This window comes from Ceratotherium simum, chromosome 33 (assembly GCF_057802395.1).
Source record: "Ceratotherium simum simum isolate JZ-2026a chromosome 33, ASM5780239v1, whole genome shotgun sequence".
NCBI classification, from domain to species: domain Eukaryota; kingdom Metazoa; phylum Chordata; class Mammalia; order Perissodactyla; family Rhinocerotidae; genus Ceratotherium; species Ceratotherium simum.
In genome coordinates, this window is record NC_141932.1 from 18,071,867 (window position 1) to 18,097,856 (window position 25,990).

At 50.9% G+C, this 25,990-nt stretch overlaps 1 protein-coding gene across 4 annotated transcripts; it reads left to right on the forward strand.

The window, feature by feature from the left end:
- The first annotated feature begins 736 nt into the window (after positions 1 to 736).
- Positions 737 to 25,990, forward strand: XRCC1 (X-ray repair cross complementing 1). Of its 4 annotated transcripts, none has more exons than XM_087421647.1 (17): positions 740 to 915; positions 1,327 to 1,419; positions 9,757 to 9,867; positions 16,996 to 17,154; positions 18,093 to 18,167; positions 18,263 to 18,368; positions 19,059 to 19,168; positions 19,243 to 19,354; positions 19,544 to 19,802; positions 20,121 to 20,237; positions 22,595 to 22,688; positions 22,854 to 22,986; positions 23,661 to 23,715; positions 23,810 to 23,949; positions 25,073 to 25,163; positions 25,596 to 25,671; positions 25,777 to 25,990. In XM_087421647.1, exons 1-17 carry the CDS (start codon positions 865 to 867, stop codon positions 25,888 to 25,890), a joined length of 1,896 nt encoding a protein of 631 aa, XP_087277773.1. In that variant the 5' UTR covers positions 740 to 864; the 3' UTR covers positions 25,891 to 25,990. The 4 variants fall into 4 exon arrangements, with proteins under 4 accessions (XP_087277774.1, XP_087277773.1, XP_014650623.1 ...); XM_014795137.2 differs by having other exon boundaries at positions 23,664 to 23,715; XM_087421649.1 differs by lacking the exon at positions 16,996 to 17,154.

The window sequence follows — 25,990 nt, forward strand, 5'->3', positions numbered from 1 at the left end:
GGTGGGGCCCTACCTGGGAGCGCCCAGCATGTCCAGGCTCGTTCCGCGGGGGCCCGGAGCCTTGTCTCCTTTCCCTTCTCTGAGATCTTGGCTCTGCTCCCTGTTCTGTGTTCGGGCTGGACCCCGCCTGGGGCTGCATCCCTGGGTCTCGCGGGGACCAAACAGAGGGGTGCTTGTCAACGGGCAGGGGCGGGCGTGGCGGGAGACAGATGCCCACGCGTCAGATTGGGAAACTGAGGCATGGGTTGAAGCACCCAGGCTGGGCGTGTGTGTCTGGTTTGGGCGCATGCTTTGTGTTTTATTTAGGTCCTTAACCCACTCTCTCTTGGCCTCAGGCGTACCCCTGAGAGAGATCAGAGATTTTTTTCGTGTGTGCGGTGAAGAGTGTAGCCACAAGGAACCGGTGAAACGGATCCTGTTGCGAAAGGCTCCCGACTGCCTGAGAAAAGTCGCTCAGGTTTGCGGTCCTTTTTTTCTCTTTATAGGTTTCGGTTTGGGCGGTGACTGCGTCATCCAATGAGAATGGCGAGTTTTTTCTAGGGCCCAATCCTGGGAGCCGCTCCTGTTGCTAGGCGCCCAGAAAGCAGAGTGTTTGCGTCATCGGGAGGCGGGGCTAGAGAGTGGTGGGGCCAATGAGAGGCGGGGCTAGAGGAGAAGCTCGTTGCTAGGGGACTTGGCGCCTCTCTCCGGAGAGGCGCGACTGGGCTTGCGCAGTGTCGACGCGAGCGCGGGCGCGCCGCGGTTTGAAAGGCCCGAGCCTCGCGCGCTTGCGCACTTAGGCCCGCGCAGGGAGCACCCCCTCCCCGCCCCCCAAACTCGGACCCTTCTTCATCCTTCGGGCCTGGCGAAGCCCACGACGTTGACATGCCGGAGATCCGCCTCCGCCATGTAGTGTCCTGCAGTAGCCAGGACTCGGTGAGGGACTGGCGTGGGGGAGGTTGGAAGACGTAAGGGAATTCTCAGGGGGCTCTGTAAGAACTTTTGGAGTGTAAAAGGGAACTTCATGGAAGTCTGAGGAGGGTCGTGGAGGGATTTCCAGGACGCTCTAGGGAATTCTGGGAGAGATGGGGAATAGGGGAACTTCTGGGCGGCTGTGGGACTTCCGGAGAGGAAAGGAGGAATAGGGGAGCTTGCTTGGAGAGTCCAGAGGTGAACGTCCAGGGGACAATGCTGTAGGGGACTCGAGGCAGAGTGGGGGCGGGGATTAACGGGGAAACCTAAATCTAGGGGGGTCACAGGGGGCTTGGGAGGACTGAAATGAATAATTTGAGAGCTGGGGCCTGCATCTCTGTACCCTAATTTTCCCCTTTCCGCTCTTATCTCCAGACCCACTGTGCAGAAAACCTTCTCAAGGCCGACACTTACCGAAAATGGCGGGCAGCCAAGGCGGGCGAGAAGACCATCTCTGTGGTGCTCCAGGTGATCCTGCCCCCACTCCCCCCCATCTTCTTCTTCATAGGGGTCTGGAGACCCAGGGCCCGGACTCTGCTCTTGAGCCAACTGGCAGTGAGTCCAGGCACTTTGCCTTCCTTACCTGGAAAATGGGCAGCGTGGTCACTGTGCCCCTTAGCAGAGGAGGAAGGTGATCCAGGCGCTAGGCCAAGGATGACCATAGGAATCAGCGTGTGGCCCAAGTTGATGGCTTCTACCTTCTGGGCCTCAGTTTCCTCCGCCGGAACAGAGTGAATCATTGCCATGTATCCTGCCTTCTAAAGTCGGTGGGCTGCGGGCTGGAAGGTGTCTTGGAAGATCATCTAAGCCAATCAACCCCATTTCAAAGATGGGGAAACTGAAGCATCCGGAGGGGAGATGTGAAGTGGCCAGTTTAAGCTACCATTTCTGGAATGCTGGCCAGGCTCTTTCTGGGTGCCTTTGTCCATGCTCTCACCGAATCTGCACCATAGCCTTGTGAACGTGGAGGGAAGCAAAGAGGAAAGGGTGGTTTGACCTGAGATGGTTACAGAATTCCAAACAGGCTGTTCCTGTCAGGGATAAGAAACTGGTGGGAGAAGAGAGCTAAGTGTGTTTTAAGCATCTGCTCTTTGCCAGGTGCAGGCCTGGGTGTTTTATCTGCACAAGCTCGCTCTTTACAAGAGCAGTATCGTGTAGGGACCGTTATCACCGTTAATAAATGGCAGTACTAAGACTTGAACCCATTCTTGGTGCTTTTAACCACTCTGTCATACTGCTTTGTATTCACACGTTGGCTTTCTTGATTTTGGCCATATTCCTTATTTCTGAATGTAGGGGTGTTTTGGAGGATGTTCGGGGGCAAGGCTTACATGATTGTGTTGAACATATTCTTGGTCTCTCTTGTCCCATGGTTCTGAAAAACTTTTGAGTCACAGAGCCTTTGAGAATTAGAGAGAAGCTGACGATTCTCTTCTGAGGAAAAATATACAGACCTACGAGATTTTCTGAATGATTTTGGGACTTGAAACATCTCCTAAGTCCCTAACATAGTAATAATAATGAGAGCTAACATTTATTCAATGTTACAACTGCCAGTCACCATTCTAAATGCCTCACATGGATTAACTCATTGAATCCTCATAAAAACTCCATGACCTAGGATCTGTTATTATCCCCATTTTACAGATGAGGAAACTGAGGCCCAGAGAGGTTATACAACTTGCCCAGAGCCAATACTGTAAACTGAGGGAGATACAGGTTGCTGACAATTTAGTCTTGGGACCTGGATTCAAGTCCTTAGCTCTCCCTCTTACTCACTCTGTGACCTCAGGCAAATTGTTTTATTTCTCTGAACCCGTTTTCTCATCCGTCCATTGGGAATAATGAGATCTAAGCCCAGGGCTGTTGTGAAAATCCGGTGACATAATGTCTGCAGAAGTGCTCTGTGAACATGTAAGTGTTTGTGTAAAGGGAGGGATTCCTGTTATTATTACTGAGTGATGAATCTGCAGGGCTCTCCTATGATCAGGTGACCCCAGGAAAACCACATTCCATTCTGTACCCCAGTTGCAGTGGGAGCAGAGAGACCAGAAGCAGGAGAGACAGGACATGGGGGGGTGAGGGAGCCAGAGAGGCCAGAATGAGGCACAGGATTCTCTGGCCTGGAAGACTGAGGGAGGTATCGCAGCTGTCACTGAAACCCAGAGAAGGAGCAGCTTAAGAAGGTGATACGTTTGGTTGGGATGTCCAGGTTTGATGTGACTTTGGGACATCAAGGGGCAGCATCCAGGAGGCAGTGAGGAGTCAGGCATGAAGCTGGAGACAGAAGCATGGAGACTGTCAGCACAGGGACAGGACCTGTAGACTCGGGAGTGAATGGATTCATTTGTTCATTCATTCATTGAATAATTATTTACAAAGCGCCTTCTCCCGGGCCAAGCACTGTTTTAGGGACTGGGGCTATATAGCAGTGGACAGACAGACAAAAATAGATCAGTGCTCTGGAGCTTCACATAGTCGGGAAAGACTGAAATCAGTAAGTAAAACATACGTCAGATGATGAGTGCTATGGAGGAAAATTAAACAGGTAAGAGGAATGGGGAATGCCTCAGCTGGGGGAGCAGGCAGTGGCAAGAGGTTTTTATTTAAATAGTGATCCAAGAAGGCCTCTCTGAGAAGGTGACATGTTTGCAGAGTGAGCTATGCAGACATCTGGGGAAGAAACACAGACTGCAGGGCAGGCTGGTGCCTGGCGGGCTGGAGGAACAGCAAGGAGGCCAGTGTGGGTGGAGTGGAGTCAGCCAGGGGGAGACAAGTAGGAGGTGAGCTAATGGGGTGGTGGTAGAGGGCCCCCAACACACTTAGGGCCTGAAAGCCATTGTAAGGACTTCAGCTTTTACTGGAGACGAGATGGGAGCCACTGAAGGGCTCTGAGCAGAGGAGGAATGACTCTGACTTAGGTTCTCAGAGAATCCTTCTGGCTTCCACGTTGAGAATAAACTGCAGGGAACAAATGCAGGAGCAAGCAGCATCGCAGCTGTTGATAATTTATCCCACGTTAGAGACTCTTTGGAAAATCTGATTGTATTTGGCACTTGCCAATATGCAGGGTGACTCCAAATTCACCGAACGCTAATTTTGGTTCTTTTCAAGCAAGTGGTAAGGCAGAAATTTCCGGACACCAAGACACGTAGACTGATCTGTGGGTTTTCCTACTACCCTGAATTTTCTCCTCCAAACAATATTATGCAACCTCGGGGTGTTACCACATGGGGTTCAGTCTTCTGCTCGTGACAGCCCCACATGCCTTTTTTGTTCGTGGTAGCCACAGGAGGCTCTGTCGCCAACTCGTCACCTGCTCCCAGAGAGTGCCAACCTCTCTGCTAACCGCTCCTGGGCCTAAGGGGACGACTGGGATGCAGTCCAGGTGTAACTCTGGTGCGGCACTGGAGGTGTGTTCTTTAGAAGAAATGTTCGACAGCAAGGTGACACACGTTTTGTTTTTATTTTTCAGTGGTTTTCTAATCACTCAGTTTGCCATCATGGTGTTTTAAATTTGTTTTTACCTTCTTTTGATGTGTAACATGTACAGCAGAGTGCACAGTTCAGTGAATCCTCGCAAACTGCAACCTCTGACTCCACACCCAGATCAAGTAACAGAACATGCCCGGCCTCTCGACACCCCTTGTGCTCCTTCCTGTCGCTACGCCCGCAAGTGTAATCACGGTCCTGATTTTTAACAACATAGATTTGTTTTGCCTGGTTTTGAATTTTATATAAACGGAGTCACGCAGTATATACTTTTGCATCTGGCTGCTGTCACTCAACATTACGCTGTCATGATGTTGGTTCATTCTCATTTCTGTATAGTATTCCATTGTTGGAGAGAGCCATTGTGGTTTTATTAACTTTACTTTTTGAATGGGTATTATATGTATATGGTGCAAAATTCAAAAGGCACGAAAGGGTATACACGGAAAAGAAAGTCCCCCTCGCCACCTGCCCCCATCGCCTCCTGCTCCCTCCCCCGACTCCTGCTACCCAGTTCTTCCCTCCTGAGGCAACCACTGTTAGTGGTTTCTCGTGTGGCCCTCCTGGGTCACTGTACACATATAAGCATATACATCCACCCTACCACCCCTTTTTAGAGTACATAGTATATACACTGTTCTCTCCTTTGCTTTTTTTTCCAAATAACAGTGTATCTTGGAGATCCACTGTCACTGCAGAAAGTTCTACCTTTTTCTTTTAAATTGTAGGTAACCTTTCATGGATGTGGAACAATTTTGTAACATGATGTCTCCCAGGAACTTTGCACGCCTTCCGAGTCCCGTTTGTTTCACTGTCATGAATTGTGTCTTCCTGAGAAAGGTACACACAGACCCAGGCCACAGATAACGGTCATCTGGGGCTTAAGCCCTTCCCTTCACAGCTGACACTTACTGAACACTCACTTCTTTTTTGAGATAAAATTCATATAACATAAAATTCACCATTTTAACCAAAGTGTACAATTCAATGGTTTTTAGTATATTGATAATGTTCTGCAATCATCACCACTATCTAATTCAGAACATCTTCATCACCCCAAAAAGAAACCCTATAACCTTAAGCAGTCACTCCCAATTTCCCCCTCCCCAGGTTGCCCCTGGCAACTACTGATTTTTTGTTTCTGGATTTGCCTATTCTGGACATTTCGTAGAAAAAGGATCATACTATATGTGGTCTTTTGTGTCCTACTTAAAGGTTAGCATAATGTTTTCGAGGTGCCTCCGTGCTGTAGTGTGGATCAGTGCTTCATCCGTTTTTATAGTTGGATACTATTCCATTGTATGGGTATACCATACAATGTGTGTCCATTCATCAGGTGATGGACATTTGGGTTGTTTCCATATAACTGTTTTTATGAGAAATTTTTTATTTATCAAAAAGAAGAAATACAAAGGAGTATATATATGTGTTTAAAGTAGAAGTAGTTATATAGGCAATAAGAATCATTCATTTAAAATACAGATGCTACAGTAGTCCTCCCTTATCCGAAGTTTCGCTTTCCTCGGTTTCAGTTACCCATGGCCAATGGCAGTCTGAACATATTAAATGGAAAATTCCAGAAATAAACAATTCGTAAGTTTTAAATGTCACGCTATTCTGAGTAGTGTGATGAAATCTCGCGCCGTCACTCCATCCTGCCTGGGATGTGAAACATCCCTTTGTCCAGTGTATCCACACTGTATACACTCCCCGCCCGTTAGTCACTTAGCTGTCGTGGTTGTCAGATCAGCTGTCGCAGTATTGCAGTGCTAGTGTTCAAGTAACCCTTATTTTACTCAATAATGGCCCCCAAGCGCAAGAATAGTGATGCTGGCGATTTAGATGTGCCAAAGAGAAGCCGTAAAGTGCTTCCTTTAAGTGAAAAAGTAAAAGTTCTCAACTCAATAAGGAAAGAAAAAGAATCGTGTGCTGAAGTTGCTGGGGTTGCTTAGGTCTACAGTAACTTTTATTGTAGTATATTGTTACAATTGTTCTATTTTATTATTGGTTATTGTTAATCTCTTACTGTGCCTAACATAAATTAAACTTCATCATTGGTATGGGTATATAGGAAAATATAGTACATATAGGGTTTGGTACTATCTGTGGTTTCAGGCAGCCACTGGGGGTCTTGGAATGGATCCCCCATGGATAAGGGGGGACTGCTGTATATACAGCCTACTAGATGTAGGGCCTTGTGCTTTATATTATGGGAGAAATCAAGATGTTGAGTTTTTACCTCAGGATTGAAATAGGGGAGTTGAGAAAAAGTGTTGGTTTATAGTCAGGCAGTTGGGTCCACATTTTTCTGCCAGTCATTAGCTGTGTGTGACATGTGAGCTATTTATTTAACCTGTCTGAGTCTCAGTTTCCCCATCTGTAAAACTGGGATAGTAACAGACCATTCCTCCTAAGGTGCTTGTGAGGATTCAGTGATGTCTGGCCCAGGAAGAGCTTAGCCAAGTGTGGTAGACAGAATAATGGCCCCTAAAAGATGTCCATGGCCTGATGCTCAGAACCTGTGGATATGTTCCCTCACGTGGCAAAAGGGACTTTGCAGATGTGATGCAATGTCTTGAGATGGTGAGAGCATCCTGGATGATCTGGGGGGACCCGGTGTAATCACAGAGGTCCTTATAAGGGAAAGAGGGAGGCAGGGGTCAGAGTTGAAGGGGGAGATGTGAGGTTGGAAGCAGAGGTCAGAGTGATGCCATGCTGGCTTTGAAGATGGAGGAAGGGGCCATGGCCTCTAGAAGCTGGAAACAAGGTAAGGAAACATATTCTCCCCTGTTACTTCCAGAAGGAATGCAACCCTGCTGACACCTTGATTTTAGCCCAGTGAGACCAAATTTCAGACTTCTGACCTCCAGATCTGCAAGAAGTGTTGTTGCTTTTGGCCACTAAGCTTGTGGTCATTTGTCACAGCAGCAGTAGGAAACTAGAACACAAAGCGCCTGGCACACAGAATCTGAAAATGTTAGCCAGGATGGTCCTTTTGTGACAGATGGGGACACTGAGGCAAGTGACTCACCAAAACCACTGGTCAGGGAGGGCGGAGCCAGAGTTACAACCCAGGGGGCATTTGTTCCTTTGTCAGATGGTTTCTGGGGCTTCCTCTCCATCTGTGCATCCATCCATCAGGAATGTATTGAAGGCCTCCAGGGATAATAGTATCAGCTGCCACTTAGGGAGTGTTTGCTCTGTGGCAGGCTCCGTTCCAGGGATTTTGTGTGTGTATGCCCTGTTTGAATCTTCCCAACAACTCTAGAGGTAGAAGTTGTTACTGTCCCCATGTTACAGGTTAGGAAACTGAGGCCCAAGGGGTGAAATGAAACCATTTGCTCCAGGGTCACACAGCAGTAAGTAAGCAGAGCTGGGAAGGACCAGACGCTGTCCTTGGCATTGGGGACACAGTGGGGAATGACTCAGATATTGTCCTTGCCCTCGTGGAGCTTAAAAGTCTAGTAGAGGAGACAGATGCTAGACAAATACAAATAGAAACTGTAACTGTATAATGTCAAGTGGTGACAATGAAGAAAAATAAAGCAGAGTTAGGGATAGAGAGTAGCACATAGTAGGAGGTGAGGGAGCCTGCTCTGGTTGGTCTGAAGAGGTGACATCTGAGCAGAGACGTGAGTGATGGAAGGAGCCAGCCCTGGGAAGGTTTGATGATCTAGGCAAGGGGATGGCAGGTGCAAAGGCACTGCAGTGGGAAGGAGCTGGCCTATTCTTGGGACAGAAGGAAGGCCGGCGTGGCTGGAGGAGAGCCATCAGTGTGGCAGGAGGCTAAGTCAGACTGGGACTTCTTGTGTACTTGGGCAGCACCACACCCCGTCCCAGGGCTCAGAGCTAGAAGCAGCAGTGGAGGCAGAGAGAGGCTCCAGGAAGCCAACCCTGTGCAGCCTTGAGAAGGCCCTTCTCTCAGCACCGCTTCTTTCCCCAGCACACCTGGACTCCAGCCAGCCTGCCTGGGCTCCCATCCCAGCTCTGCCGCTCACCAGCTGTGTGACCTTGGGGGCGTTACATAACCGCTTCCTGCCTCCGTTTGCTCACGTGTGAAATGGAGATAATAATAGCCCTTGCCTCGCAGAGCTGTTGTGAGGAGAGAAGATATATGTATGATGTGTCTGGCACATCGTGAGCACTTAGATGTGCACTGCAATTGTTGCTGTGATTGTTACTATTCCGTGTCGTCTCAACTCCCTTCAGAAGGAGGGTTATTAGGACGACCCTCCCTTTTCACATGTGAGGGAACTGCGGCTCAGAGAGGTTGTACCTCACCCAGGGCTGCACAGCTTGGAAGTGGCCGGGCTGGATTTGAACCTAGGCTTGCCTCACCCCAAGTCCATGCTCCTTCCTCCAACGTAGGGATATTCCAGTCTGTAGTGGGCAGGCGACATCTGAGTGACTTCCTAACTGGGAGGTGATCAGACAGATCGGAGCATCAGATGGTCCCTGGGGTGGGGGCTGTGTAGGGTGTGGACTAGGTACCTTTGAGGGTTGTAATAACTTGTCATTCTAGAATGCAAATAGAAGAGCCCCAAACTGGAAAGCAGGAGACTTGCCTCAGCCGTTCCTAACTGCCTTCCACCCCCGCATGGCTTTCTGTGACTGTAACTCTCAGAAGGGAATGGCAGATCCTGTGGGGGAAGCCTTCCTGCAGACAGCTCTTTCTTTCTTCCGCCAAATAATTATTGAGCATTGACTAATAATGCCCCTGACTGACAGCAGTACAGTGCCTGTTACGGGCCGGCCCTGTGGCCATAGTATTGATGTGCATCATCCTGGATCTGGTGATCATCCCCGTTTTACAGATGAGGAAACTGAGGCCCCAAGAGGTTAGCTGACAAGGCCAGCAGCTAGTGTGTGGCAGAGCTGGGATTCAAACCGAGGACTCAATGGTGAGCAAAACCAGACCAGGCCCCTACCCTCAGGGAGCTTCCACAGAGTCCTGCATGATTGGGGTGGAGGTGGGACAGGTGTGCCATTTGTCTGCATGATTATTTGAATCAAGTTATGACTCTGGCAAGTGCTCCCGAGCAGAGCTCCATGGCGGCATGTTATAAGTCGATTGGCAGAGTCAGGAGGGGTTTTATGCATTCGGTCAGTGAATACTCTTCGAGCTCCAACTCTGTGCCACACCTTGTGCTGTGTGCAGGGGACACAGTGGCACCACTCAGCCCCGGCCCCCACTGTCACAGAGCTGACCTTGCAAGGAGACACGGCGGCCCAGATGGGGGTCATCCCGCTCCTGAGGTCCACAGCAAGCCCAGGGGCAGAGCGGGCCCTGACGGTGGGCTTTCTCTCCCGCAGCTGGAGAAGGAGGAGCAGATACACAGCGTGGACATCGGGAATGACGGCTCGGCCTTCGTGGAGGTGCTGGTGGGCAGCTCGGCCGGAGGGGCCGGGGAGCAAGACTACGAGGTAAGCCAGACCTTGAGAGGTTGATCCCAGCCCCAGAGGCCCCCATCACCGCTTCCCCAGAGCCTTCTGGTGCCAGGCCCGGGCGGAGATGAGTCACATGTTAGTTTCGGATGCCTCTTACTCACTATTTGTGACAGACGTTTACAAGAGGGAATGCCTTTTGCTGTATTACGAATATTAAAAAAAGTCAGCATCGTGCCTTTTTTTACTGGTTTAATTAATTAGAGCTGGATCGGTGAGATCATAGTTAGCCAGCTGGTTAATCAGCGAAACATTTTGGATGAAAAATAAACCTACCGTGACAAGGAGAGTTTACAATCTTAAATGAACAAACCAGTTTTCCACAAGATGTGTTGTTTTCCTGCAGTGAGAGATTTTGTGTGTGTGTGTGAGAGGAAGATCAGCCCTGAGCTGACATCCATGCCAATCCTCCGTTTTTTGCTGAGGAAGACTGGCTCTGAGCTAACATCCGTGCCCATCTTCCTCTACTTTATGTGGGACGCCGCCACAGCATGGCCTGATAAGTAGTGCTTCGGTGCGCGCCCGGGATCCCAACCTGGGCTCCAGCAGCGGAGCACGCGCACTTAACCGCTATGCCACGGGGCTGGCCCCAAGAAATTGTTTTTAATTGAGGTATATTTTGCATTCAGTATAATACACAGATCTTACTGTGGGTCAGAGAGCTTGGATGAATGTATGCCCCTGTGTAACTGTCCCTAGACCCAGGCTTAGAGCACTTCCAGCTTCCCTGACAGTTCCTTCTCACCCCCAGCTCAGGCAACCTCTCATCTCAGAATTTTCTGTCACTACAGACTAGTTTTGCTGGTCCCAGAATTTCATATAAATGGAATTTTACAGTATGTACCCCTTTTTTGTGGCTGGCTTCTTTCACTTGATGTACCGTTTTTTTGAGGTTCTTCTATGTTGTGAATGTGTCGGTATCTGTTCCACTTTCTTGCTGAGTAGTGTTCCACTGTAAGCACAGACCACAGTTTGTTTATCTGTTCTCTTGTTGATGGGCATCTGGGCTGTTGCCACTTTTTGACTATTACGAATAAAGCTGCTGTGAACATTCTCGTACAAGCCTCTGTATGGAGATCTCTTTTGGGTAAATACGTAAGAGTGGAATTGCGGGTCTTAGGGTAGATAGCTGTTTTAACCTTATTAGAAATTGCCAGTTTTCCAAAGTGGTTGTACCATTTTATATTCCCTTCAGCAGTATATGAGAGTTCTAGTTTCTCCATATCCTTTCCTATACTCGGTATTGCCTGTCTTTTTAATATTTTAAATCCCAGCCATTCGAATGGTATGTAGTGGTATTTTATTATGGCTTTAATTTGCATTTTCCTGACATAGTATGACATCAACATCGTGTAGCCTTTCATGTACTTACTGACCATTCATTTATTTTATTGAGTGTCTATTTGAGTCTTTTGCTTATTTTTTATTGGATTGTTTGTCTTTTTGTCATGGGCATTAACATGTATTTTTTTCAGAGTGGTTTTTTTCCGCAGATATGTGTGTTGCCAATTTTTTCCCTGAGTCTGTGACTTACCTTTTCATTATCTTAACAGTGCCTTTTGATGAGCAGAAGCTGATGAAGTCCAATCTATCAAGGTTTTTTTTTCCAAGGTGTTTTTTTCCAAACACTTAGTGTGTTTTGTGTCCTATGGAAATATTTGCCTGTCCCAAAGTAATGATGATAGTCCCTGTATTAATTTGCTGTGGCTGCTGTAACAAATTACCACCAACTGAGTGCCTAAAAACAACACAGATTTACTATCTTACAGTTCTGGAGGTCAGAAGTCCAGAATCAGCCTCAGTGGACTAAAATCATGGTGTCTGCAGGGCTGGGTTCCTTCTGGAGGCTCCAGGGGAGAATCCATTTCCTTACGTACTCCAGCTTCTAGAGACCACCTGCAGTTCTTGGCTGGTGGCCCCCTTCCTCTAACATCTGCTTCCATCATCTTCTCTGACTCTGACTCTCCTGCCTCCCTCTTTCTTATCGAGACCCTTGTGATTACACTGGGCCCAACTGGATAATCCAGGGTAATATCCCTATTTTAAGATCCTTAACTTAATTGCAAAGTCCCTTTTGCCATATTCACAGGTTCCACGGATCAGGATGTGGACATCTTTGGGGGGCCATTATTCTGTCTACCACCATCTCCTGTGTTTTCTTCTAGAAGCTTTATATTTTTAGCTTTTACAATTAGATCTCTGATCCATCACAAATGAATTTTTGTATATTGTGTAAAGTGGGGGATGAAGTTCATTTTTTTCCTATTTGTTTTTTGTTTGTTGAAAATACTTTTTTTATAAAGACTTTCTTTTCCCATTGAATTGTTTTGGTTCTTATTTGAAAATTAATTGACCATATATATGTAGGTTTATTTTTGTACCCTCCATTCTGTTCCACTGTTCTGCATGTTTATCTTTATGCCACTACCACGCTGTCTTAATAGTAAATATTGATATCAGATTGTGTTGGAACTTCCAACTTTGGTCTTCAAGATTCCCTTGGCTATTCTAGATCCTTTGCATTTATTTCCATATAAATTATAAAACCAGCTTGTCAATAACTATTTATTTCAGACCTACAGAAAAGTTGCATAAATAGTACGAAGGATTCCCATATACTCTGCACTCACATTCCCCAATTGTTAACATATAGACATTTTTTTTTTTTTTTTTATAATTTCATTTTATTTTTTCCCCCAAAGCCCCAGTAGATAGTTGTATGTCATAGCTGCACATCCTTCTAGTTGCTGTATGTGGGACGCGGCCTCAGCATGGCCGGAGAAGCGGTGCATCAGTGCGCACCCGGGATTGGAACCCAGGCCGCCAGTAGCGGAGCGCGCACACTTAACCGCTAAGCCACGGGGCCGGCCCTACTTTAACATTCTTATTCTCAAGGTTATATTAGTTGTAAAAAGGTAAACTGAGGCACATTAAATTTTGAAGAGTTTATTTTAGCATACAATTTGAATTGGCCAGCCAAAACTGACAATGATTAGGAGTGCTCTGTGGACGGGCTAGGGTAGAGGTTTTTATAGAGAAGACACGGAAGCAAAGCAGAGAAATTATTTAATTGGCTATAGCTTAAACAGTTGCATTATTTGGGAAAATCTAGTTATTTGGCTGTTATGATAGTTGTCCTTGCATTCCATTTTCTTAGATTCAAGTGCCCTGGCTCTGGCTTAGATGTTGGTTGTTTACGCAGGCTACCTAAGGCACTAGAGTCACCCAGTCTAATGGCCTCCTTCTTTAACTATTTTAGCAAAGTCAACAGTCTTTGGACTATTTAAAAAAAGTTCTGGGGGCTGGCCCGGTGGCATAGTGGTTGAGTTCATGGGCTCCACTTCAGTGGCCGGGGTTGGCAGGCTGGTATCCCATGCACGGACCTACGCACTGCTCATCAAGCCATCCTGTGGCGGCGTCCCACATACAAAATAGAGGAAGATTGGCAGAGATGTGAGCTCAGGGCCAATCTTCCTCACCAAAAGAAAAAAAACTTCTCTGTTCTCGGCAAACAGATTTAGATCAAACTTCTACTTTATAATGATGAAAACAGAATAAGTGCGTTTTTAGCTAAAATTTTATCATGTCTGGTTTATTTTTATTCATGTTTGTTATTCACCCTTTTATCTATCTAGCAAGATGGAATGGCTAGCTCAGGGCTTTATCTTTATAAAGTCTGAAAATGCCTATGCCATTAGTCTCCCATTCTTTCAAGGTTTTTAATTAAACTTCTGCTGGAGCCTCTGGTTTTTGTTACAACTTCTAGCCAAGACTGAATTAAAGACTCTGAGGCTTATAATGTTTGGCTTCAACCCCAAGACTAGATAGGGCTGGAAGAGCCAAGAAAGAAAAGGACAAAGGGCAGAGCAGGGCTGGTCAGTGTTGATGTCACCTATATAAATCAAGTGTAAGGCACATATTGGAATAACTAATACCATTTTCTACAAAATCAACAACATGTTCTTTTTTCTCTCCTAAATTCTACAAAGGAGATCTATAAGCTTTCGAAGTTAACAGTCTAGAGAAGAAAGGTTTAATCCTGGAACCGTAAAGACAATGTTGGGTAATAAAACGATCTGTTACCTAGAGTTGTTTTCTCTTTACGATGAATGAGAGGAGAGTATATGCAGAGGAAATCTACCTCTTATACAGGGAGCAGCCGCCACCCGGAGTCGGCATTGCGCCTTCATTTTAGTCACTAGCTGATAAATTGACCTCCCCTGTCAGCTTACAGTCAGGCCTTTTATAAACAGGTATAGTCAAGGCCAGGGAGATGGCTTCCCTTCTGTGTAATTTTCTTTGTCATTTCCTTTTCATAATCAGAGCTGAGCACAAAGAGACATGTAGTTATATTCTGTTTTTCTCAGCAAAAGGCTTTTGTTTTCTAATTTCACAAATTTCACAGCATGTCAGAACAGATATACCCAACTAAAATTGGCTTATGTATAAGAATATTTATTGTTCCCTTGGGAGGGAAGTCTAGCATTAGGCAAACCCAGAGGTGATCTGGCAGCTTAACAAAGTCAAGGTGCTTGGTTGGCACCTCTTGATTCTTTTGACTTGCCCTCACGTTACAAGATGATTGCTGCTGCTCCCTCCATCACTTAGTAGAATCCAAAGCAGGAATTGGAGTTAGTGGAATGGCAGAAATTCAGTGGCTCTCTTCTGTCCTCTGTTTCTCTTTAATGAGGAAGGAAAATCTTTCTCAGAAGCTCTAGCAGCCTTCCTTTTAATCTCACATTGGCCAGAACGGGGTCATGTGCACATCCTTGGACCAGCTATTGGCAGAGGGAATTGGATTGCTTAGCCCAACCATGGGTCATTCCTTAGTGTTGCACGCACAGCTCTTTCACTTTTTCAAAATGGCCTGGTCAGTTTTGATTGTCATTTGTTCCTTCATCATACTGTCAGTATCTCCATTTATTTCTTTAAACTATTAAACATACTTACTTTTATATTGTGTGTTTGATAATTTCAATATTATGCAGGCTTTGTGGGTCTGAGTCTGCAGTTTGTGGTTTCTGCTGACCCTCAGTCATGGCAGCTGTTGCCTCATGCCTCATGGGTGTGTGTGTTTAGTTGTTAACTTCTGTTCTTTGGGACTGTATCTGTGGGACATCTTTGAGGACTTGATTTGAAGTACATTCCTCCAGAGAAGATTTGCCCTGATGTCGGGTCATACTGTGTACATGGGACCACTTAAAATGTTCAGCTTGGGTTTTTCCATGCAGATACCTAGTATGAATTTTTGCTCCGAATCCTTGAGGGCACAGACTTTAGGAGTTCTCCAGAGAGAATGTTTCATCTTTTCTCTGCTGTCCTCCAGAGCTCAGGCCTCCTACTGACTGCACAAGGCACATTTTCCCCTAATTTACCCGTGGAGGGGTTGCCCACTGAGGGGCCCAGCTCTATGGGATTTGGTGATAAGTCTTTGAGATACTGTTCTTTCTTGCTTGAAGCCCAGGCTTTGTCTTCTGTTCCCCTGCCACCACCACCTAGGGCCCTTTAAAATCAAGCTCTGTGTCACTGTGGCTAACACCAATATCGTTGCCACCCACTGTATCAGTCAGGGTCCCATCAGGAGACTGAAACCACACCAGTTATTTTAGCAGAGAGAATTTAACATAAAGAATTAGTAACTAGGTACAGTTGTCCCTGGGTATCTGTGGGGGTTGGTTCCAGGACCCCCTGCGGATACCAAGATCTGTGGATGCTCAGGTCCCTTATATAAAACAGTGTAGTATTTGCGTATAACCTGCGCACATCCTCCCGTATACTTTTTTTTTTTTTAGATTTATTTATTTATTTTCCCCCCAAAGCCCCAGTAGATAGTTGTATGTCATAGTTGCAGATCCTTCTAGTTGCTGTATGTGGGACGTGGCCTCAGCATGGCCGGAGAAGCGGTGCATCAGTGCGCGCCCGGATATGAACCCCGGCCGCCAGCAGCGGAGCGCGCGCACCTAACTGCCAAGCCACGGGGCCGGCCCCCTCCCGTATACTTTAAATCATCTCTAGATTATTTATAATACCTCATACAATGTAAATGCTATGTCAGTAGTTGTTATACCATATTGTTTAGGGGATAATGACAAGAAAAAAGTACAGGATCAGTGCAGACGCAAGCATCGTAGGCCGTCTGATCCGTGGTTGCTTGAAGCCGCGGTTGCCCAGCCCGCGGATACGGAGGGCCGACTGTGCTGAACTGAACAGGCCAGAAGACTGAGTATGATGGAGAAGCACCTGCAGGGAGCAGCTACCACCCCTAAGGTTGGGGGAACAAGAGGAAGAGGTTGGGATTATTGAAACGTAGCTGTTTAGAAACTTGGAGGTGGGGTTCCATAGAGCTGAGACCCAGACCCTGAGGAGGGGGCACTCGCCGGCTGGCCCTGGTGTCCCTGAGAGGCGTGCAGTGAGGCGGGTTCTGCAAGAGCTCGAAGCCCCAACTGGATTCATCTGCGGCCGGGAGAAGGAGCCTCGGCAGAAGTGGAAGCTCATCCGTGAGGCTACTCACCAGACTTGGGGAAGGAGCGGACCCCTCCTCCCTCTTCCAGCCTTGCGGCCTCTCTCTAGCGACCCCTGTTGGCGGAGCCTGACAGGAGCAGCTGGAGAAGCAGAAATGTCCCCGCCCAGCACCCCAGAGCTGAGCATCCCAGGGTGGGCTTGAGCTGAGAGCCGGTCACTCAGTCACGGGCGCAGCTCCCCTACCTCTTTGGATTCCGCGCTCTCATTCTGACCTCCGGTAATTCCCCTTGCCTTTCCGCTGACCCAGCCGTGCATTTCCAAAAGGTGTTCGAATATTGTGCGAGTCGTGAATATTCTCTGCTGGGAGGGTTGCTTAGGCCGTGTAGACCGCCATGTGGCCAGACATGGAAGACTATGGAAGAACTGAGAGAAGGATCGTTCAGAGCTGGAATTAGAAAGATCCCTTTAGGGCCTATGTTGGGGAGGACTGACTAGAGGCCTGGAAATAAGAGAAGAGTCTAGAGACCTTGAGGCACGTCACGGGGCGACCTGGCCCCCGCTCGGGCCCCTGCCCTCTTCCCAGCCCATAGGAGGTGTCATTTAGACCAGCCAGCCCTGGTTCTCATTCGCTGTGCCTTCTCCCAGGTCCTTCTGGTCACCTCGTCTTTCATGTCCCCTTCCGAGAGCCGCAGTGGCTCAAACCCCAACCGCGTTCGCATTTTTGGGCCTGACAAGTTGGTCCGGGCAGCAGCCGAGAAGCGCTGGGACCGCGTCAAAATTGTTTGCAGCCAGCCCTATAGCAAGGTACCTAGGGTGGGAGCTGGGGGTGCAGGGTCCTTGGTCCTGGGCGAGGAGAGAGCTCAGGGGCCAGTATCGAGTTGCAGAGGGACAGCTGGTCTCCCCATGGGACTATGAGGAGGCTGGGTCCCTGCGTTCCCTGAAGTGGGTTTGAGATCCTCACCCTAACAGGATGCTTTGTTTCCTGGGGGGTGTCCAGGGAAGGTGAACTGCAGGACCTCAGAGGGGAATTGGAGGAGGGGGCAGCTGACTTGTTGGGGAGGTGGTCTGGTAGAGTGGGCCTAGGAGTTAACATCATGAGATGTAGAGTCAGACCGCTGGGTTCAAAACCTGGTTACACCACTTCTCAGCTGTGTGACCTTGGGCAAGTGACTTAACCTCTCTGGCCTCAGTTTCCTAATCCTTATAGGGTTGCTGTAAGTTAGGGGTGTTAAGCTGTGGTGACAATGAGACTGAGTATGTAGTGATACCACACAATAAAAGTATGCTTTTTACCCGGGGAACTGTCCTGGGGGGGTGTTCAGCCGATCATCCAGGGGCCCTGGCTTCTTCCATCTTATGTCTCTGCATCCAGCCATTGGAGGGGAAAAGAGCCTGGAGCATTTCTGTGTTCCAGAAGTGGCACATGATACGCCCCCCATTCCGCAGGCATGAATTGGGGCACACACGAGTGGATTCGCTTGGACACCCAGCAGCCTTTGCCTGTTGCTATGAGGCTGGAGGAGCTAATGCATGGAAAGGGCTTAGTGCCGAGCCCAACCCAGAGTTATGGCTCAGTAACAGCTTCATGTTATTAGCGTTGTCACTATCATCCGGGCACCTCCCTAGACATGTGTGCCCATAAGAGGGAAGGAGCCAGAAAAGGGTTTCCCTAAGTGAAAGGCGCTGGGGGCCAGGCCTCTGTCCTTAGCCAGACTCCCTGACTCCCAGCCTTCCTTTCCCAGGACTCCCCCTATGGCCTGAGTTTTGTACGGTTTCACAGTCCCCCAGACAAAGATGAGGCAGAGGCCTCATCCCAGGTGAGCTCTACCCACCACCCCCAGAGCCTTCTCCCTCCCTCTTCACCCCTGCCTTCCCACTGCCCACCCACCGCACTGACCTTGTGGGACCTTAGAAGGTGACCAAGCTTGGCCAGTTCCGCGTGAAGGAGGAGGATGAGGGCGCCAACTCCCTGAGACCAGGGGCCCTCTTCTTCAGCCGGATCAATAAGACTCCCCCAGGTGAGTATGGAAAATTGAGTCCTGAGTGAGTACAGGGTTGGGACCTGGACTCTTGGATCTGAGGGAGGAGGGGCTGGAAGTATGGACTCCTGGGTCTGAGGGAGGAGGGGGCTGGAGGTCTGGACTCTGGGTCTGAGGGAGGAGGGGGCTGGAGGACTGGACTCGTGGGTCTGAGGCAGGAGGGGGCTGGGGGCCTGGACTCTTGGGTCTGAGGGAGGAGGGGGCAGTGGGGCCTGGACTCCTGGGTCTGAAGGAGGAGGGGGCTGGGGGCCTGGACTCCTGGGTCTGAGGCAGGAGGGGGCAGTGAGGCCTGGACTCCTGGGTCTGAAGGAGGAGGGGGCTGGGGGCCTGGACTCCTGGGTCTGAGGCAGGAGGGGGCTGGGGGCCTGGACTCTTGGGTCTGAGGGAGGAGGGGCTGGGGGCCTGGACCCCTGGGTCTGAGGGAGGAGGGGCTGGGGGCCTGGACCCCTGGGTCTGAAGGAGGAAGGGGCTGGGGGCCTGGACTCCTGGGTCTGAGGGAGGAGGGGGTGGTGGGGCCTGGACTCCTGGGTCTGAGGGAGGAGGAGGCGGTGGGGCCTGGACTCCTGGGTCACTGCAGGGTTTTGGGAACAACGTTCTGTGTCCCATGGATAGGAGCTGAAGAGTCTGAGGACCCAGCCCTCATCCTGGATCCACTTTCTCCCTCTGTAGCCACAGCCAGTGACCCAGCAGGACCCAGTTATGCAGCCGCTACACTGCAGGCCTCTAGTGCCGCCGCCTCAGCCTCTCCAGCTTCCAAGGCAGTAGACAGCACCTCCAAGGTGAGATCATCAGACCCTGGAGGGGTGGAGGAGGAGGAGAGAAGCTAGAGGCCTCAACTCATCCCACCCCCCAGCCCCAGGAGTCCCTCAAGGGGAAGAGGAAGTTGGATTTGAACCAAGAAGAAAAGAAGACCCCCAGCAAACCATCACCTCAACCGTCACCACCTGCCCTCAAGAAACCCAAATGTGAGCAGACTGGATTCCTTGTTCTCAAAGGGGCCTGTGCTCCTGTCCTAGGGGAGGAGGAGCTGGGGGCCCGGATTCCTGGGTCTGAGGGCAGAGGGGCTGGGGACCTGGACTCCTGGGTCTGAGGGAGGAGGGGCTGGGGGTCTAGTCCTGGTAGTGCTAACTAAATCCACTCTTTGGCTTCCCCAGTGCCAGCTTCCACCCGAACCCCAGCGACCTCCCCAGTGCCTGCCCCAGCACGGGCGGCAGTGCCAGGGAAGCCCCGAGGAGAAGGCACCGAGCCCAGGGGACACCGAGCTGGCCCACAGGAGCTGGGGAAGATCCTTCAGGGTGTGGTGGTGGTGCTGAGTGGCTTCCAGAACCCCTTCCGCTCGGAGCTCCGGGACAAGGCCCTAGAGCTGGGGGCCAAGTATCGGCCAGACTGGACCCCAGACAGCACCCACCTCATGTAGGCCTGGGCCCTTCTCTCACATTCCCTGCTGCTGCCTCTCCATGTCCCTCTGTCTCTTCCATCTTGCTTTCTCTCTCTCCCTGTCGGCCTCTCTCTCTCTCTCTCTGTCTTCAGTTTTCTGTATCCTCTGCCTCTTTTTCTCTCTGCTTCTTATTTCCCTCAGTTTCCATCTGTCTTTTTCTCTTTCTCCCGCATCTGTCTCTTTATCTCTTACTCATCTCTCTTTCTCCCTCTCTCTATCTTCCTTGTCTCCCTCTTTCCCCTTCACCCCTCAGATCACACCTGACTGACACCCTCCATTCTGTTCCCCACTAGCTGTGCCTTTGCCAACACCCCCAAGTACAGCCAGGTCCTAGGCCTCGGAGGCCGCATCGTGCGTAAAGAGTGGGTGCTGGACTGTCACCGCATGCGTCGGCGGCTGCCCTCCCGGAGGTGAGGCCTCGGTGCACGCGTGTGGTATACATGCATGCACACACACGTGCACACACATACATACACCAACCTTGCCCTTCATCCCCATGCTGGGCAATGCCAGGGATCTGGAGAGAAATCAGACTGGGGCCTGCTGGTAGAGGACACTGGTGCCCAGCCCAGAGTCAGCTGACTTCTGAGAGGAGGAGGGGCAGGGGCTGGGAGACGCAGAGGAGGGAGCAGGGGCCTGCCTGGGGGTTCTTGGCAGGCTCTGGGCAGTCTGCTTAGTGGAGAAGGAAAAGGACATCGCAGGCTGGAGAAACAGCACGTGCAAAGGCTCACAGGTGGGAGAACAGAGTGTCGGGGCCTGTTTAGATTCATTCAAAGCGAGACCATGAAGCCCCTGCTTGATGCCAGGCTGGGCTGTACGATGCTGGGCACCCAGGCGTCAGGTGCTGCCCTTGAAGGGCTCCGACTTTGATGAGGGGGCCATACTTGTTATAAAACAGTATGGAGGAAGGCCCAAGGGGAGGCCGCAGTGAGTGGGCTGTCTTCAAGGACGAGGAGAGGTTTTCTGGGCAGAACAGAGGCAGAAAGCACGCTGGGCAGAGGAGCCGAGTTAGGTCAGCCCGATATCTGCCCCGAGGAGTGGCAGGTGGGGCTCAGCTGGGGGCAGCAGGAGCCGTGGAAGGCTTTTTGAGCTGAGGAAGGGCACGGTCATATCTGAGGCCTATGGATTGGAGGGAAGATGTGAACCATACTCCGTGGGAGAGAAGAGAAGCCCTGAGTGTGCTCAGGACTGGGGCTGCGGCTGGTGTGTTTGAGAGACGATCTGTGCTGGGGAGAGGTGGAGGTGAAGGTGGAAGCTCGGAGATGGGTGGGGTCAGCTGAGAAGGGGCCTCCAGTGCCCGGCCAAGGCCCTAGGCTCTGTCCAGCTCCACAGACCCCTCATCTGTAGTTCGGGAATCCAGACATCTCTGGAAGCAAAAGTGCTTCTCTAGGTTTAGCACAAACTCATTTGGCTGCACAATCATCCTGAACTGATGTGAGGCTATTTATGGGCTTTATTTATCCCATTAAGTGTGTCATCATATTTATTACAGAAATATTAATGGATTTGATTTACAAGGCAGTCCCTCATACCCCACTAGGGGGTGTTATGTAACAATCTGTACACCTGCTACTTGCCTTTCTAAAATCTGAAAAATTCAAAATTCTGAAACCCATCTGGCTCCGGGGGTCTCCTCTGTGAGCATGGGGAGCCACAGAGGGTTTGAGGTGGGGCAGGGCCAGGCTCTGCTGTGAGGGGTGGAGGGTCAAGGAGCGGCCAGGCCCTCGGAAGTGGAGAGAGGGGTGGGTTGGGGATGTATTTAGGGGCAGAGGAACTAGATTTGGATCATTGTCCGCCTGGGAGAGGTGGAAGAAAAGGCAGCTAGACAAACAGTGTTAGATTTGCGACTGGGTTTTGACAAAAAACAAAAATCAGAAAGCACTTTATATTTTAAAAAATCAACCAGAGAAGGAGGATTCCAGGGGGATGGCTCTCTCCACAATGATCACAAATTGAGTTTTTGAAAATCTTTTAATTCACAGCATTTTAAAGAAAAAGCTTAGTAAACCTACCATTAGATTCTCCAATCAACTGCCACACTTCCATCCTCTGAAGTTCCCATGGGTGTGTCACCTAAACAGTGTTTCACCAGCTTTGAAACAACCCTATGAGGCACAGAAGGGTCTTAATGTGCGCACCAGGAGAGAAAAGCCAGCACGTTCATTTGCTTCTGCTGCATACTGCTGCCCTGTGATTTGGGGCCAATTAATTAATCTCTCTGGTCCTTAGTTTCCTCATCTGTAAAATGGGGCTAAAAATAGCACCTACCCCAGGATTCAGTGATTCAATTTGTCATAAATGTTTAGAACAGTGCCTGGCGCATAGGAAGTCCCATGTAAGTGTTAGCTGCTTCTATTATTATTAGAACTGGGAGAATTCTTTTCCCGGAGTGTCAGCGTCTTAAGGAACCATGAATATAGTGTCAAGGTCTTTACAAATGTATTTGCTTTTGAGACTTTTCCCTTAATTGGTAGGCATTCTCCTAATGAAAAACTGACTTTGATTCTCAAAGGGGAAAATTATTTGATTTTTTTTTGTGTCTGGAATGGGGCGTTTCTTCCCCAAGAGGGAGTGGAGGGCAGGGAGTGCTCAGGTCTCTGGTGTGGGGGGGTGGCTGAGGGTCACTGGGGCCCTTCCGGAGCAGGGAGGAGGAGCAGGCTGGGAGAGCGGCCACGATCGTGACCCTGAATATTTAGTAAATGCCAGCTCCCTACCTCCCCCACAGGACACGATATGCTCTTTGTCTGAGGCCTGATTCCTCCCCTAGGTACCTCATGGCAGGGCCAGGCTCCAGCAGCGAGGACGAGGGGGCCTCTCACAGCGGCAGCAGCGGGGATGAAGCCCCCAAGCTTCCTCGAAAGGTCTGATTCCCCCTGCCCGAGTGTGGGAGGGTACAGTGGGAGGAGGACATGGATCTGTTGTGGTACCCCAAACTCTCCACTTCTGCCTCCTTTGGGCACACACCCCACACACACTCACACCCACACTGCCCTTTCCCTCCTTACTGACCCACCCTCCCTCCTCAGCGCCCCCAGACCAAAACCAAGCCCCCTCAGGCAGCAGGACCTAGCTCACCCCAGAGACCTGCAACCCCAGAAGAGACCAAACCAGCCTCACCAGGACCCCAGGAAGATACCGACGCTGAGCGGGAACAGTCAGGTCAGAGATTGAGGGCGGAGGGGCTAACAGTCGAGACTCCTGGGTCTGAGGGGGCCTGGACTCCTGGGTCTGAGGGAGGAGGGACTGGGGCCTGGACCTCTGGGTCTGAGGGAGGGGGGGCTGGGGGCCTGGACTCCTGGGTCTGAGGGAGGAGGGGCTGGGGGCCTGGACTCCTGGGTCTGAGGGAGGAGGCACTGGGGCCTGGACTCCTGGGTCTGAGGGATGAGGGACTGGGGCCTGGACTCCTGGGTCTGAGGGAGGAGGGGCTGGGGGCGTGGACTCCTGGGTCTGAGGGAGGAGGGGCTGGGGGCCTGGATTCCTGGGTCTGAGAGAGGAGGAGCTGGGGGCCGGGATTTCTGGGTCTGAGGGAGGAGGGGCTGGGGTCCCGGACTCCTGGGTCTGAGGGAGGAGGGACTGGAGACCCAGGCTCTGTATCTAAGAGGGGAAGGAGCTCAAAGCGTGAGCTCCTGGGTCTCTGGGAGGTGGGGCTGGATCCCAGACAATGGATCTGGGGGAGGAGAAGGCAGAGGCTCTGTAACTGGATCTGGAGGGCAGTCGAGGCTGGGGGTTGGGATGCCTGCTTCTGTGCTAGGGTGTGAGACTGGGAGGGAGGGTTACCAGTCTTCCCAGGAGACAAGGCGGGTACCTCACATTGACTAAGCTTCCACTCGCAGAAGGACAGGACAATGGGGCGGAAGATTCTGGGGACACTGAGGATGAGCTGAGAAGGTAGGGTGGGGGCTGGGAGTCAGGGTGGCCCCAGCCTTGGGTGGAGGGGGATCTGGTCTACATGCTCTTCTTCCACCCCTCTTGGCTCCTCCAGGGTGACTGAGCGGCGGGAACAAAGGCAGCCTCCTGGCCAGGGGGAGAATGGTGAGGACCCGTATGCGGGATCCACGGATGAGAACACGGACAACGAGGGTCCCCCGGAGTCCCCCGACCTACCAGTTCCCGAGCTCCCAGGTAGGAAATCCCTCCCTCTCTCCTGAGGAGGGATTTGTCCCTCTCGGTTCTCAGCTGTGACTTACCCCAGCAGCTTTGGGATCTCTGCTGTCCCCTGTGACTTGTGTTTGTCTGTCCCCCCCAACCCCAACCCCCCCGCCTTTGCCACCTCCTTGTTCTCTTAGGCCTGTTCCCTTCCTTTTGGCATCCTCTCGTGACTTTCCTCTCCACCCCGCTCCCAACTGCCTGCCGTGACCGCCTCCATCACAGCCCGTCACAGCCAGTGCCAGGTGTGAGCCCCTTTGGCTTTCCACTCCAGCGTGAATGGCCCTGCCTTACCCCAGGGCTTCACCCTCCCTAGGCTTCAGGATCAGGGGATTTTAGAATCTGCAGATGTCCAGCCCCACTGCCAGGTTCAATTTTGCCTGGGCACACAGATGATGTGGGCACTGATCTCTGTTGGGACGTGGGTGGTGTTGGCATTGTTATTTGTCGTCTCAGACATGAATGCAGGGGGCGTGGGGTGGGGGCAGGAGTCGGAGCCTCTGCCGGTCAAGAATGGAGGCAGTCAGAGAGTCTGAGCGGAGTGAGCTTCAGTGGCCACTGGAAGAAGCTGTTTCTACCCAGTTCCTCATGGGTGAGGGACAGGAAAGTACTTTGGTCCTCCAAAGCCCCAAAAGTGGCATGAGCAAATTGATGGCCTGGAAAGTCATGTCAAAAGGGAATGAAGACAGAGCCATCCTGAAGGTCAGAGCCAGAGAAGGCGCTGGTTGAGAAGGCGTGAGACAGCCAAGGAAGAAGGGGCAGGCTTGAGAGTTTCGACCCCAGGCCAGGCTAAATAAGTGATTCCAGCCCACCTGTGATTTAAGAAAACACTCACAGATTTGTGTAAGAAACATGTTGCAATAATAGTCATTGTGTCTTTTACCATTAAAGCCAAGAAAGGAAAAACAAAAGCTCCCGGAAGGCTCTGATGGGCCTGGCCGGGAACCACTGCTTGTCACCCCGCCAGGTGTGTGTGAACACCCCTCAGCAGCCACTGCGCCTGCCCTCCCGTCTTGCCTCCAAGTGTTCTGTGGCTCCTGGCTGGTGCCTTGGAACTCCAGGGGCCTCACACTTGGCTCTCCCACCATCTCCCCTGCAGACTTCTTCCAGGGCAAACACTTTTTCCTGTATGGGGAGTTCCCTGGGGATGAGCGGCGGAAGCTCAGCCGATATGTCACCGCCTTCAATGGGTCAGTCTCTGGGGGTGGTCCCCCTCTCCAGGGGGAGGGGGTGATGGGTCCCGGGAGGGTTGTGGTAGGGTGTGGGAAGGAAGGCGATGGGAGGACGGAGAAGGGGCCTACCCTGCAGGATGGGCACAGGCCATGTGGTTCATTGCCAGCCTGGGATGCACGGCTTCCCCTCAGTTTCCTCTTCTCTAAAGGGAGGCTCCCCACCACCCCTCTGAAAGGATTAGCGACGGTGGGGGTGGGGGGGAGGCAGGGGGAACTGGGGGATCTGTCAGTATTGTGGCTGCGCAAGACTGGCACATGGGAGGAAGGGGGTCCACAGGCAGCCTACAGGGGACACAGTAGGGACAGAGAGGATGGCCTTTGAGAATGATGGGGGAGTAGGATGCCAGGAGAGGGGACACCGATTCTCTGCCTTTTTTCTTCTCCCACCAGGGAGCTTGAGGACTATATGAGCGACCGGGTCCAGTTTGTGATCACGGCGCAGGAGTGGGACCCCAGCTTTGAGGAGGTGAGTCCCAGAGGGGCAAGGAAAGGGAGACCCAACCCGCCCTTGCATCCCCTCCATCCCCTCCTCACTCACATGTTCCTGTATGCACCCCACCCAACCCTGCAGGCCTTGATGGACAACCCCTCCTTGGTGTTCGTCCGCCCCCGATGGATCTACAGTTGCAACGAGAAGCAGAAGTTACTTCCCCACCAGCTCTACGGGGTGGTGCCCCAGGCCTGAAATATGTGCTTGCGTGTATGTGCGTGCACGCACACGCACACACACGCGCACGCATGTTCGCACACACAAGATGAGTTTAATAAAGGTGACTTGGTTTGGA